Here is a 13,627-nt window from a genome sequence, read left to right as displayed (position 1 = left end):
TGTGAAGTCTTATATAGATCTCTCCATTCCTGCTACCCTGCCCACCTCTTAAGATTATGTTTATGCAGTTTTCTGCCCTCTAAGATACTGCATGACCCTTGCTAGGGGCTCTCTATTTAATACGCAAACAACATGGCAAAATATTTGATCCATCTCCTTCTCTCCCATATGCGGACAAGTGAATGCCCCATCTTTTGCCTTCTCTCCCTTTACTCTTATACACTACCAAATTCCTTTCTCCATTATTCCTTCACTCTCACTTTTTCCAATCCTCCTCTTTCCCTTCCTACGCACTATTAAGCCTCCCCAAATAGCATACACCATAGAGGAAGGCTTGTTGCTATTGTAGGAAGGATTTCTTTCTGCAGTTAGCGACCCCAAATTTTTCATGGTGCAGTGAAAACTCCCAAATCCGAATTCCTTGGGACCAAACAGTATTCGGATTGCAGAATTTTTCGTATTTTACAATATGATACATTCTATATTTATTCGTTTATTTTTTTTAAATTGTGTGTGAAGTCAAGACTCATGGAAGAGTGATAACACTGAATGGATCAGGATGCAACAGACCAAAAGGAACAGTAGAGAGGAGGGGAAAGGGTGGGGGGGGGGGAGGAGAACAGAACAACAGGATTGAAGGACAAAATAGAGGGAGAGTTGGACAAATAAGGGATGTGGGGAGGATTAAGGGGTAGGGGAGGACACTGAGGCTTTGTGAAGAGGTTAAACTACCACTTCGAGTTTGTTTACAATGCTTTGTTGCCCTCTTAAACATTTCCTGAAGAGTCATTTGTTTCATGAAGTTCAGTTTCTCTTTCATTCGTTTTTTTGGGGAAAGGTAAATATTCATTATTTCTTGTTGAGAAATAAAATTCATCCCCTGCAAGAAGCTTATATACTGTTCTTCAAGTTATAGTCCCTGATCAATGGTTATCTGCGTTTATTTGAGGTGTGCAAAAAAATTACTTTGGAGATTCTGAAGCAATGTGGCAAAAAGTTTTGTGATGTGATGAAACCAACATGGAACATTTTGGCTAAAACGGAAAACGTTACGTTTGGTGCAAACCCAACACAGCACATCACCCAAAGAACACCATCCCGACTATGATGGTGGTTATGGTGGTGGTTGCATCATGTTCTGGGGATGTCTCTCATCAGCAGGGACTGGGGCACTGTCAGGATAGAAGAGAAAATGGATGGAGCAAAATACAGAAAAATCCAAGAGAAGACCTGCTGTCTTCTGCAATAAAGCTGAAATTGGGATGGAAGGTCACCTTTCAGCAGGACAATGACCCAAAGTACACGGCCAAAGCTACACTGAAGTGGCTAAGGAATAAAAAGATAAATGGCCTTGAGCGACCCAGTCAGAGCTCCAACCTAAATTCAATCAAAAATCTGTGGCATAACTTGAAGATTGCTGTTCAGTGTCCATCAACACTGCCCACACAACTTCACTGAGCTTGAACAGTTTCATACAGAAGAATGGGAAAATATTACTCAATCAAGGTGTGCAAAGTTGGTAGAGACCAAACCCAACAGACTCGCAGGTGTAATTGCTGTCAAAGGTGATTCCACCAAGTATTAATTCAGTGGGTGTGGACACTATTATCCAACCAAGATATTGGAGTTACATATTGGTTCACGAAAAAAATATTTTCATGAAAAATATGTGACCACTATATTCGTTGTTGTCTGTCTGTCTGTCTGTCTGTCTGTCTGTCTGTCTGTCTGTCTGTCTGTCTGTCTGTCTGTCTGTCTGTCTGTCTGTCTGTCTGTCTGTCTGTCTGTCTGTCTGTCTGTCCCGAGCATAGCTCTGTGGGTTTTGATCCGATCCTGATGAAATTTTGGTGGGAGGTTTACATCATGATCTAGTTGTGTTTTCCTGAAAATGGGCGGAGTGCACCCATTATGGGTGGAGCCACGCCCAAAAAGCATGCGTTTTTAGGGGGTAGTCGATTTCAATTTGCATCTTCGCCTAGGGGTTTTGTCAAATCTGACAGGGGTTTCGGTATTTGGTTAGCCCAATGGCACCTGCATAGCCCCACAGAGCTCAATTTTTAATTTTCGTCCCAAGGTCAAGGTCACAAGGTCACGAACTTAGAAAATTGCGATTTTGACATAAAAAAAATTATTCTCCGAGGGGTTTGTCGAATCTGGCAGGGGTTTGGGTATTTCGTTAGCCCAATGGCACTTGCATAGCCCCACAGAGCTTGATTTTTCATTTTCATCCCAAGGTCAAGGCCACAAGGTCACGAACTTAGAAAATTGCGAATTGTGTTTTTAGGGGGTGGCCGATTTCAATTTGCATCTTCTCCTAGAGGGTTTATCGAATCTGGCAGGGGTTTCGGTATTTGGTTAGCCAAATGGCACCTGCATAGCCCCACGGAGCTCAATTTTTCATTTTCGTCCCAAGGTCAAGGTCACGAACTTAGAAAATTGCGATTTTGACAGAAAAATCCATCTTCTCCAAGGGGTTTGTCGAATCTGGCAGGGTTTCAGTATTTAGTTAGCCCAATGGCACCTTCATAGCCCCACGGAGCTCAATTTTTCATTTTCGTCCCAAGGTCAAGGTCACAAGGTCACGAACTTAGAAAATTTCGAATTTTGACATTAAAAAAATCATACGACCGCCCAAACTTTGAGAGCGAGGATAACAATATTCTTTATGCATAATCTTGAGGTCATTCCCCACCTAAAGTCTTGAAACCATTTTGCTCTATCTCGAACACCTTGCCCGTAGCGCCCCCTACAAGTTTGTTTTTACGCTGATTTCATCAAAGTATGGATAATCCGAGGAGTGCGAAATGCCATATAGCCTATATGACGTTATATTGTTCCTGGAATGTTCCAGAGGAAGTTTTGCACCAAAGGTCATAATCCTTGTCCTTTGACCTTTGAAGGTCACAAAGGTCAAATTTTCAAAGTTGTGGGAATCGAACCGGGTTTTCGATCTTCTTCGACGAACTAACTCCATTAAGCTATAGCACGTATCCTGTTTCCTTATTTTAATGTCCACAACATTGTTTTGTGACCTTTAAAGGTTATGCAAAGGTCAAATTTTTAAAGTTGTTGAACGAAACCGGGTTTTTGACATTTTGCAGCTAATAACCTGTCACTCGTACCACATCATGTTGATCATTTTTATAACTTGGTCAAACATTATCACATTGTCTCATCCTTGACTTCTGAAACAATCTACATCGTCAAATACCGCTCGTGGACCATCGTCGTCTTCAGACTTTATTTTTAATTAATTTTCTGAAATTTGTAGAATTTGGTTTTTCACTTGAAAGTTGTGGGTTACCATGTGTAAATAAAGGTGGAAAAAAAAAGTCTGATTTGTTCCGGTAAAGCTTCATTCATTGCATCATCATTTGTAAGCCATGCTGGGTGAGAAAAAGCACGGTGAATGTTTTTACATGTATATAGATTCAAACGACAACCTTATCATTTCCGTCGTACAATCTGACGCCTCTCTGTTGAATCACCAACGTTTCGTCAATTTCCAGGAGACCGTTCGACCAGCTGAAGCGATCCATGGCACTTGGACTTCAAACACGCACTTTACCGCACATCGCATGAAACCGCCGGTCAGCAGCAGCTCACATTAATAATACACAATGGCAACAACAAACTCTTCCGGTACGGTTGTGGCGATAATTGTCTTTAATCTTGTACTGTTGTGTATCGTACTATCAATTAAAACACTTATCGATTCTCATAACTAAACGTAACATGTACAATAGTAATTATATTTACTTATTCCCGTGTTTTAAAATAACATAACCGGATACGGTGAGAGCGGGAATAAGTGTGATCCACAGCCAAGCTTGGCAAAATGTGCAATATATACCGAAGTGTTGAAGCTACACACAGGGATCCATGTGTGCTGACGGGAGAAAACAGGAACGGAGGAGAGAAAAAAAAAACAGAAGATTTTGTGATGGAATATCACAATTTTATTTATTTGTTTTTTACTTTTTTTGGTGTACAGAGTCGAGGCTCATTCAAGATATGGTGCATCAGGAATAGGCAGCGAAATCAGGCGAGTGAAGATGAGCGCAGTGATTGTGACATCAGACCGGATAGTGAGGACGGGTTTGAGGGTCGAGGGTGCTCCGGCTTGTATTGCGTATCCTGTCTTGCCTGTATAACGGTCGATCCTCCGCTCAATTGGCCAAAGGAAATCCTTCGGGGATGTCGGAAGGAGGTGATCAAAGATGAACGTGTCTGGAGAAGATGACGAGGGTTCTTCCTGGTTTGGTAACCGAGCGAGGAAGAGGGGCAGACGAGTCGGGCCCACCCAAAGCGGTCACAGCCCCATCCCAGAAGAGCACCATGTCATAGATTTGGCTTTAGATGACTCCAAACCCTTGAACACTGATAACCCAATTAAAATGGCAACACTTATTAAAAAAGAATTCGGAGATTCCTATGTCTCTGAGGGAGAGCCGAGGAGTCATCTACGGGATTGATCCCTCCATTGAAATCGATGACATTAAGAGCCATTTAGTTGAGGTGGGAGTTGCTGATGCCCACCATATTACTTCGGTCAGAGATGGGGTCAGAGTTGATACCTCCTCAGTGGTTTTGTCCTTCAGCAACCCAGTCCTTCCCCCAAAAGCTTTCCTGGGGTATCAAGCCTTCACTGTATGCGAATATATCCCTGTCCCACCAAGATTTTATAAGTGCGAAAAGTTTGGTCATACCGCTCCAGCATGTTGGGGCAAACAACGCTGCAGTCAATGTAACGGAGAGCATGAATATGGAAGCTGCACCAACGGTAAAATGTCTTGCGCCAATTGTGGTGGGGACCACAGCACAGCCTTCGGAGGATGCCCTGAATGTCAACGAGCTGCTGAGATCCAACAGTTGAAAACTCAAGGGAAATTATCCGATGCTGAGGCTGTCCGGAAGGTCCCCAAAATCAAGACCCTAATAAACAAGGCCAAACAAACAAAATGTTCAGCCAATCAGGCCATAATAGCAGAGGGTCAGACTCCAAACAGTCACAGGGCTCCCCCACTGAGTAATGAAAATCATCCAATGGAATGCAAAAAGTTTAGCCATGCATGGGTCAGACTTTACTAAATACATTAGCAATGTCACTTCCAAACCAGATATAATCTGTATACAAGAAACCTGGTTAAAATGTCAAAGCCATTTTAGGATTCCTGGTTACACCTTATACACAGGGACAGAGCAAATGGGAACAGAGGTGGATGTGCGGTGTTCATCAAGATTGGTGCTCCCTTCATAGAAACTGACCTCCAAATACAAATGGTGAATGCATCAAAACCATCATCGATGAATTTGACTTGGTGCTTTTAAATGATGGTACTGGGACTTTTGTCACTACTTCTTCTTTTGAGTCTTCACTTCTTGACCTCACCTTTGTGTCCATATCTGAAGCAGCAAGGTGCGAATGGTCCGTCTACTCTGATAACATGGGCACTGGCCACTAACTGGTGATCACCTGCCTTAAATTGGACAGGGACGCAGATGATTTAGATTTTAGACAGATCCCCCTCGTGGAACTTTTCCAAGGCCAACTGGGACCGCTTTTTGACTTGGTGTTCTGAGGAAATGACGATTGAGCTTTCCAATGAGGACATTGACAATTTCAGCAGTAATTTAGTCAGCACTAATAAGACCATCACCCAGGATTCAATCCCCATCTGCAAAAGTTCAGCTGGTTGGAAAATCAAAGTCCCATGGCAGAATGACAAATGCAAGCAGGCTATCTGGGCTCGGAGGGCTGCTCTTAAAAGGGTAAGAAAATCCCTGTTGATTCAAGATGCTGTGGAGTTCAAAAGGAGAAGAGCTCAAGCCCTGCGAGCTATCAAGTGTGCCAAGACTGCCTCGTGTTGCTCCTATTGTGCTTCCATTAAGCCAGACGTCTCCCTCCAAACCATCTGGAGAAGAATGAAACACAAGTAGGGTGAATATACTGATTCTGGCTCACTTTTCCCCATGTAAATGAATGGGGGATTTTCAGCGATTCATATTTTTTTTCCCTAAAAATAAACCCCCTTTTTATCCCAAGGTATATTTATTTGTCTCCCCTTTTAACCTGGGGATACTTTTTTTCAAATAACCCATGCAATAAGATAAAGATTTGTTCAAGTAGTAAAGTGGTAATGTGATTTGTTAAAGGTGATTCTAAAGAAATATCTGAAACGTCTAAGCCTCAGGACACTCTTTTTCAAATAACCGATGCATATTGTTTAGCTCACTCATTGAACCTATAAAGATTTGTTCATTCTCAAATTCCTTCAATAGTTTAATTTTCTTTGCACAATAATCCCCATCTAAAATATTGAAAAACAAAACATTTGAATCTTTATATTTTTTAAGATACCCCTTTTGTGCCATTACAAAATGATAAACTTCTCTTAATGCTCTTGTTTGACCACCTCCTGAGCCACATATCATTTTAAGATTATAGTAAATTGTTTTTTCATTGTTCAATTGATAACCATCAAAGTTTTCAGTCCATTCAAGGATATTCATTTTTTTCTTTACATCCTCTAACTTACTACTTTTTAAATTGATTCGGTTATTTGTTTTATTTACCTTTGTTTTAGTTATTTTTTCAATAAGACTTATTTGATATTTTTCACATTCATTATGTTTTCCATTTATATACCAAGACTGAGATTTTCTCCACTCTTTAGTTTGATTAATACTTGGTTTGACCATTTATATATTGCGAAAAAATGCGGCGGTAGCCCTTAAAAAAACCCTAACCCATCTTCCCATCGTTAAAACACAATCTATTTTATACATTTTATCATACAATATCCATATGGAACACAATCTATTCCATTATCTAAAATAAATCTCTTATCATCAAAGGCTCCTAATGCCTATTTATTTACTTCTTCACTATATATGTGATGTTTATAACTTCTTATTGTATTCATTTTCCTATATTCTTCTTTCTTATTCATCAAACAATTATAATAATTTCTAAAAGTTATTGATTTCTTTATTATATATTTCTTTATTCCCTTTAACCTCTTATCAATCTGATCACCATACTTATAAGCATATGCCTTTGCTCTCAATCCAATAAACTCACTCATTACTTTTCCACCCAACTCATCCTTAAACTTACCAATAACCTTTTCATTCTTTTTGGAAAATAATTCACTCTTCTTGCTGAAATTACTTGTATCATATACTCCAATATTTTTCTTCATATCTTCATAAACATCATCAGTTTTTATATCTAGGATAAAACTATCAGTGTCCATATACAACAATGAAACATTTTCACCATACTCTTTCTTTAAGTCATTATACAAATAATCATACATCAATATCTTTGATAAATCAAGAACTGCTGTTCCAATATAAATTGGTTTATCCATTACAATACTTTCCTTTTTCATATGAATTGCAGAAAAGTTCTCTGAAAAAACCTCTTCTCTTTCAAAACTTGGTTTATTTATCAATCTCAAAGCTTCTTTCCAAGATGTTGCGAATCTAATGTTTTGCCTGTTTCTAACATTTTCCATAGTCTTTCCAAATACAGCATTATTCATTAATTTATAAAAGTCCCCTTCAAATTTTACTTTTGTATTTGCTCTCATATCTGTATTGAATTGAATATACTTTTTCACCCAAGGACTTTGTTTAAATTTTAAAACTATGAATTTTAGCTACTCTCAATCCTTCTCTCAAAAACTGTTTTAAGCTTCTCTGATGCAAAACATATCCCTCCTTATCATAGAATGTTGTTAATAATTTTTCTGTTGATTTGCCTTTAATATTAAAACTTTTATGATAATCACTGAACCATTCTTTCTTTGGGGTTTCTTTCTCACATGCAAAAGGAAGGTCTTTATGCTTATTATGAAGATCACTTGGGTCCCTCAAATCAACATCAAAATAATAACCTTCTTCTTCGTCATTCAATTCCTCTTGAGAAGAAATAACAATATTCATCAAAGCCTTTTCATAATCCTTTTCTTCCACCCACTCTAATTTACCATAAGGCAGAGATTGAGACATTGCCCATCCATACAAATTATTAGCATCAAAATACATCAAATAATTACTATCTTTTTCACTATCATAATTTGGAAGATATTTATTATTTGCTTTAGGATATCTTTTTGAACATACTTGTGATATTCCACCTCTCTTGGACTTCTCAATCATCAAAAGCATATCAACATCACTGATTAAATCTCTATCTTGTTTTGTCATTTTCAACATTGCACTCCAAGCTAAACCAGGAGCTGTGAAATAGTGGGCAGGATCTAATCCATAACAATTTTTATTATGACAGAGTGATCTAAAAGCTTCAAACACATCAGCTAACAATAAAACATCTGTTTTTAGATATAAATCATGATATTCTCCAAGGTTCTTTATCTTAAATATTTTCCATATTTCTTGTGCGTGTTTTTTTTTTTTTTTTTTTTTTTTTTTGTATACCTTGGTCGAGGCTCGTATGAGAGCTAACACACAACTCACAGCAAGGAGGCATGAGACAAGAGGGGTGGGAGTGGAAGGGACAAAACATTGGGGAACAGACACAGGTGAACTGTGGAAGGGAGAGGGATGGGGATGGGACGGGGAACATGGCGAGGAGAAGATGGACATTACAGGGACTTTCAGGAAGGAAAGCAGGAGAATTGAAGGAAGTGGGCATGGGTGGATTATCGGGGGTAGAAAAGATCGAGGATTTGGATGGGGGAAGATAAGAGGTGGTGGTGAACAGCTGTTTTGAAAGCCTGGAGGGAAGAATGGGAAAGAATAGAGTGAGGAAGTTTATTCCAAAGGCGGGAAAAAAGAGGAATGAAAGAGTGAAGATGAGCAGTGATTCGTGATTTTGGTAGTTTTACCAGAAGGGGGTTGTTGGCGGACCTTGAGCGCCCTGTGGAAATGTGGTTGGGACAAATCGCAGAGAGAGCAGGGGGGCAAGGCTGGAGAGGAGTCGGTAGAAGACAGAAAGACCACCGACCAACCTGCGGTGATTGAGTGAGAGGCCCAAAGACTCAGCTTCATTGCGGGAGATGCCAATGATCTTAAAAGCCCTGGTTTCGACAGCGTGAAGTCGAGAAAGGTGGGAGGCAGGAGCACCAGCCCAGAGGGGAGAGCAGTACTCCATCAGGCTACGGACAAAAGCTTTGTAAGTAGTCAGGAGCTCAAGAGGGCCGAGGAAGGACTTTGCACGACGGAGGATTCCCAGTCGGCGACTGGCTTTTGAGGCAAGGTTGGAAATGTGACTTTCCCAGGAAAGGTCATGGCAGATAGTGAGACCCAGAAGCTTGAAAGAAAAGACTTCTTCCAGAGGATTGTTGAGAAAGTGGATGGGGGGTTTTGTAAACGGTCCTTTCGAAGAGACATAGTGAGAGTGTGAGATTTGTGTGGATTGAAAGACATGTTCCACGTGTTGGACCAGTTTGTGATTTTATCCAGATCTGCAGTGAGCGAAGAAGCTGCTGCTTGCCGGTCTGAGGGATGACAGATGGTACGGCAGAGGGTGGAGTCGTCGGCAAAGAGAAATAGAGGATTTTCCAGAGAGTCCGAGAGATCATTGATGAAAACCAGAAAAAGAACAGGGCCCAGAACGCTACCTTGAGGAACTCCAGCCTGCACAGGAAGAGGGGATGAAAGAACTCCATTTAGGGCCACACGTTGACTGCGACAGGAGAGGAAGTCTGCGAGCCATGAGTGGAGATGGCCTTGAATACCATGGGAAGAGAGTTTGGTGAGTAGGGCAGGGTGCCAGACTGTGTCAAAAGCACGTGATATGTCCAGGGATACGGCTCGGATTTCCTGTCTGGCATTGAGGACCTCCATCCATTGATGGGAGAGCAGTAGCAGCATATCCAGGGTAGAGTGACCTGGTCTGAAACCAAATTGATGATTGGAAATCAAGCCATTGGAGAAGAGGAAGGATTTCATGTCTGAAGCAATGATGGATTCCATAACCTTGCTGATGATTGGGAGAAGGCTGATTGGTCTGTAGTTACAGGGATCTGTTTTTGCACCTTTTTTATGCAGGGCAGTGATGTTAGCAGATTTCCAAGCAGATGGCAGATGACCTTGGGAAAATGAGAGGGTGAATAGAACAGAGAGAGGGTGAGCAAGAGCAGAAGAGCAGGCTTTGAGGACACGTGGGCTGATGCCGTCTGGACCGGTTGCAGAATCTGACTCGAGGTTTGAAAGCAAGCTCTCCACCTTGTCAGGAGAAAAGGATACAGAGTCCAGGGACAGTTGGGTGCGACTGGGTAAAGTGGGTAGAGATAGTGATGGGTTTGGGACACAAGATTTAGCTGCAAACACCGAGTTTAGACATTCAGCTTTATCACGTGTGGAATCAGCAGTGCGGCCATTTGAGGTAAGGGAGGGGATGGAGGGGGAACATACACCAGAAACAGATTTGATTAAACGCCACCAGGATTTTGAGGAGGGAGAGAGGTCTGAGAGTTCAGACTTGAGATGAGAAAGATGTTGTTTTCTGGCTCTCCTGAGGGTAGATACACACTTGTTCCGAGCTTTGTGGAAAGAACTGAGATTGCCCTCAGTTGGGTTTGCTTTCCATGAGGCAAAGGCAAGTTGTTTCAGGACAACTGCCTCGCCACAAGCTTCAGTAAACCAAGGGCGGGAGGAAGGGTAAGACAACTGAACACGAGAGGGGATAAATCTGTGCATGAGGGAGAGCAAGTTTCTTTGAAAGAATTCCCAGGATGAGTTGATGTTTGAGAAAGTAGTGATAGGAGACCAGTCTGTAAGTTTGATGGCTGCTCGGAGACCCTGCCAGTCGGCTTGAGTGAAATGCCAGACTCTACGGCGGTGAGGTGGTTCTCTGATAACAGCCAGAGAGATGTCCACTTTAACAAGGACGTGGTCAGAAGAACCAATTGGAGCGAAGGAAGAGCAGCAGATATTGTCAGGGAAATTTGTCAAAATCAGATCCAGAAGAGATGGAGTACCATTGGTTGAGATCCGGGTCGGGAAGTTGACCGATTGAGTCAGTCCCAATGAGTCACAGAAAGCTTTTGCTGACGTCCCATGGCAGGTGAGAGAGGTACCCACACCTAGCCAACTGGCGTGATGACAATTGAAGTCGCCACATAAGAGGAAGAGAGAATTTGGATGAGAAGATAGAAGATGGTCCATGTTTTCGGAGAGTGAGGTGTAGATGGAGTCATCACTGTTCGGTGGACGGTACAGTACACATATAAACATGAGGTGGGAGTGGAGGGGAAGCCGAAGCCAGAGGTATTCCTGGGGGTGTGGGGGAGTGAGAGCAGTGCAGGGAGAGTGAGGAATAGAGTCTTTGATGAAGAGAGCAACACCTCCACCAGGACGAGGCTCAGGTCTGTCATACCGTAAGAGGGAGTAACCAGGGAGAGATACTTGGGAGTCAGACACGTCTTGGGAGAGGAAAGTTTCTGTTAGGCAGATAATGTCTGGTTTGTCAGTGGTTATATTACTTATCACTTATCTCTTCTTCATAAAGGTTATTATAGAAACTTTCTTTTGAAGGAAGTTGTGTTTCTTTAAATCTCATAAATGAATCCATATAATCATAAGGATAAATTCCCTTACTTGTAAGAATTTTCTCTTTACTTTGAATTTCATTCCTTGTTTGAATTTCCTCTCTCGTGAGAATTCCTTCTTTAATCAGAATTTCATCTTTAATCAGAATTTCCTCTTTTGTTAGAATTTCATTCATTGTTCGAATTTTCTTTATAATTAGAATTTCATCTTCAGTTAGAATTTCTTCATTAATTTCCTCATTAATTAGAGTTTCCTCTTTACTTTGAATTCTCTCTTTAATCTGAATTTCCTCTTTAGTGAGAATTTCCTCTTTTGGAAAGAATGAATTAAGATTTGGAATAGAGTCCGTGGAGCTTAGATTTGATGCGAGGTAGGCTAGTGGTGTTCCCATAAACTTGTAAGAATCTAGAAACCTAATACGAGTTAAAGGTTTTGTGAATATCATTTTTGTAAATGAAATATACTTTTGACTTGTGTTTGTTATGGCAGAAATATTCCCTGGTGTTTTTGAAAGTTCATTTATAAATAGATGTGTATCATAGTTGGCGCTGTTGTGAAGAAAGACTGGAATAAAAGAAGGTAATTTATAATTAAGATTACAACAGGAATGAGCGGGACCTCTATATTTACCAGTAAGATGACAATGATCCCTAACTTTAGACTCCTTAATTTCCCCCTCACAAATATGACAGATATTGTTCTTTCTAAATTCTAATTTTTCTTCTTTGGTTAATTTCATCGGTTCATTTGTTTCTTTCATTAATTTAGTGAGTCTTATACAATCCTTTTCCAATCGTTTTACAAACTCTTGTGAAGCTTTTTTTCCACTATAATGTTCAAGTTTGTTATACTTTTCTCCAACAGATGATTTGATATAATAACAGAAACCACAAGGAATATGTTTTTGATATTTATTTGTATATGATTCTTTTGGATTAGGAGAAGCAGTATTTATCTTTTTAAGGATACACTCAAAATCAGTGTATATCACAAATGGGTGCATGATAGATTTATTATAATCTTCAAAAGAAATCTTTTCACCAGGTTTAGGCATTGTAATTACAGCTGATTTATGATTACTACAATATTTTGAATGTTGTTCTAATCGTTCTTTTGTTGAAATTCTTTAATTGAAATGAATTAAGACATCGCTTACAAGGATATATTTTGTTTGCTGTTCTGAATACCTGAGAAGAGATTAATCTTGATAAATTATTGATGTATGTGTAATCTGAATTATTTCCAACACTAAAATATAAAAGATCAATGTGTGTTTCTTCATTTTTATAGTTGTTTGAAATTTTTAATATTTGAACTTTGTTTGTATCCGTTAATCCATATACATTAATAGAAAGATTATTCTTTTTCTCAAATTTAGGAATATCTGTTAGTGGCATTGGGAATTTAAAATCTTTAATGTCCAAGGTATTCTCATATTTGATATATTGTTTTACTCTTTCTGAATTACATTTTGGTGGATGAAAGTGAGCAAGAACAGACCAGAGAAAACATTTATTATCATTGTTCTTAATATTAACAACTGCCTTCTTTAGTTTTATTTCTTTTGGTAATTCAATATAAGAAGAAGCTTTAAGAGGGTTTGATTTTAGAATGTGTATATCTAAAAAGATGATTTTTTTAATATTGAATCCACTTCCTACCACTGTATTATCAACATCCTCCTCTTGTTTTGATAGTTCTTCATAAACCCCACTATTCAAAAAATCTTGAAATGATGTTATAAAATGAAGATCTGTTCTCATATAAGGAGTTTGTTCTTCATCTTGTCTTTTCATATTCATTTTTACTCCCATATAAAACTTTAAAGTTTTCATTTCTTTTAATGTCTTTTTAATAACTTTTTCAACATCAGGTTTCACTATTTCAATTGATTCAGCTATTGATGATGGACCGGGTTCTCCAAATTGAAAAATCCTTATTTTTATATGCCCTTTAAATGCCCCATCAGTATTTTCAATATAATAGTCTCCCTTTACTTTGAACTCATTTTTCTTGTGTTTTTGTGATTGAAGATGTCTATTATAACTTCTCTTCAAAACATCCTTTGAACAGATATCACAATGTTTTCTTTCCAACTCAA

At 39.5% G+C, this 13,627-nt stretch overlaps 1 protein-coding gene across 1 annotated transcript in view; it reads right to left on the bottom strand.

Annotated features, from left to right (window-relative positions):
• VPS36 (vacuolar protein sorting 36 homolog) overlaps positions 1 to 3,656 on the bottom strand; it is a 63,674-nt gene extending 60,018 nt beyond the window's left edge. The window contains exon 1 of the mRNA XM_085885104.1: positions 3,444 to 3,656. Coding sequence (XP_085741230.1) covers positions 3,444 to 3,539 — 96 coding nt within the window. The 5' untranslated portion in view covers positions 3,540 to 3,656. The remainder of the gene's footprint in view (positions 1 to 3,443) is intronic.
• Between the last annotated feature and the right edge of the window lie 9,971 nt (positions 3,657 to 13,627).

Source organism: Eptatretus burgeri, chromosome 6, assembly GCF_056783735.1.
Source record: "Eptatretus burgeri isolate ZD-2024b chromosome 6, Ebu_testis_v1, whole genome shotgun sequence".
Taxonomy (NCBI): Eukaryota; Metazoa; Chordata; class Myxini; order Myxiniformes; family Myxinidae; genus Eptatretus; species Eptatretus burgeri.
Note: the sequence above shows the minus strand (reverse complement) of the source record. Positions and strands in the feature narration are given on the sequence as shown.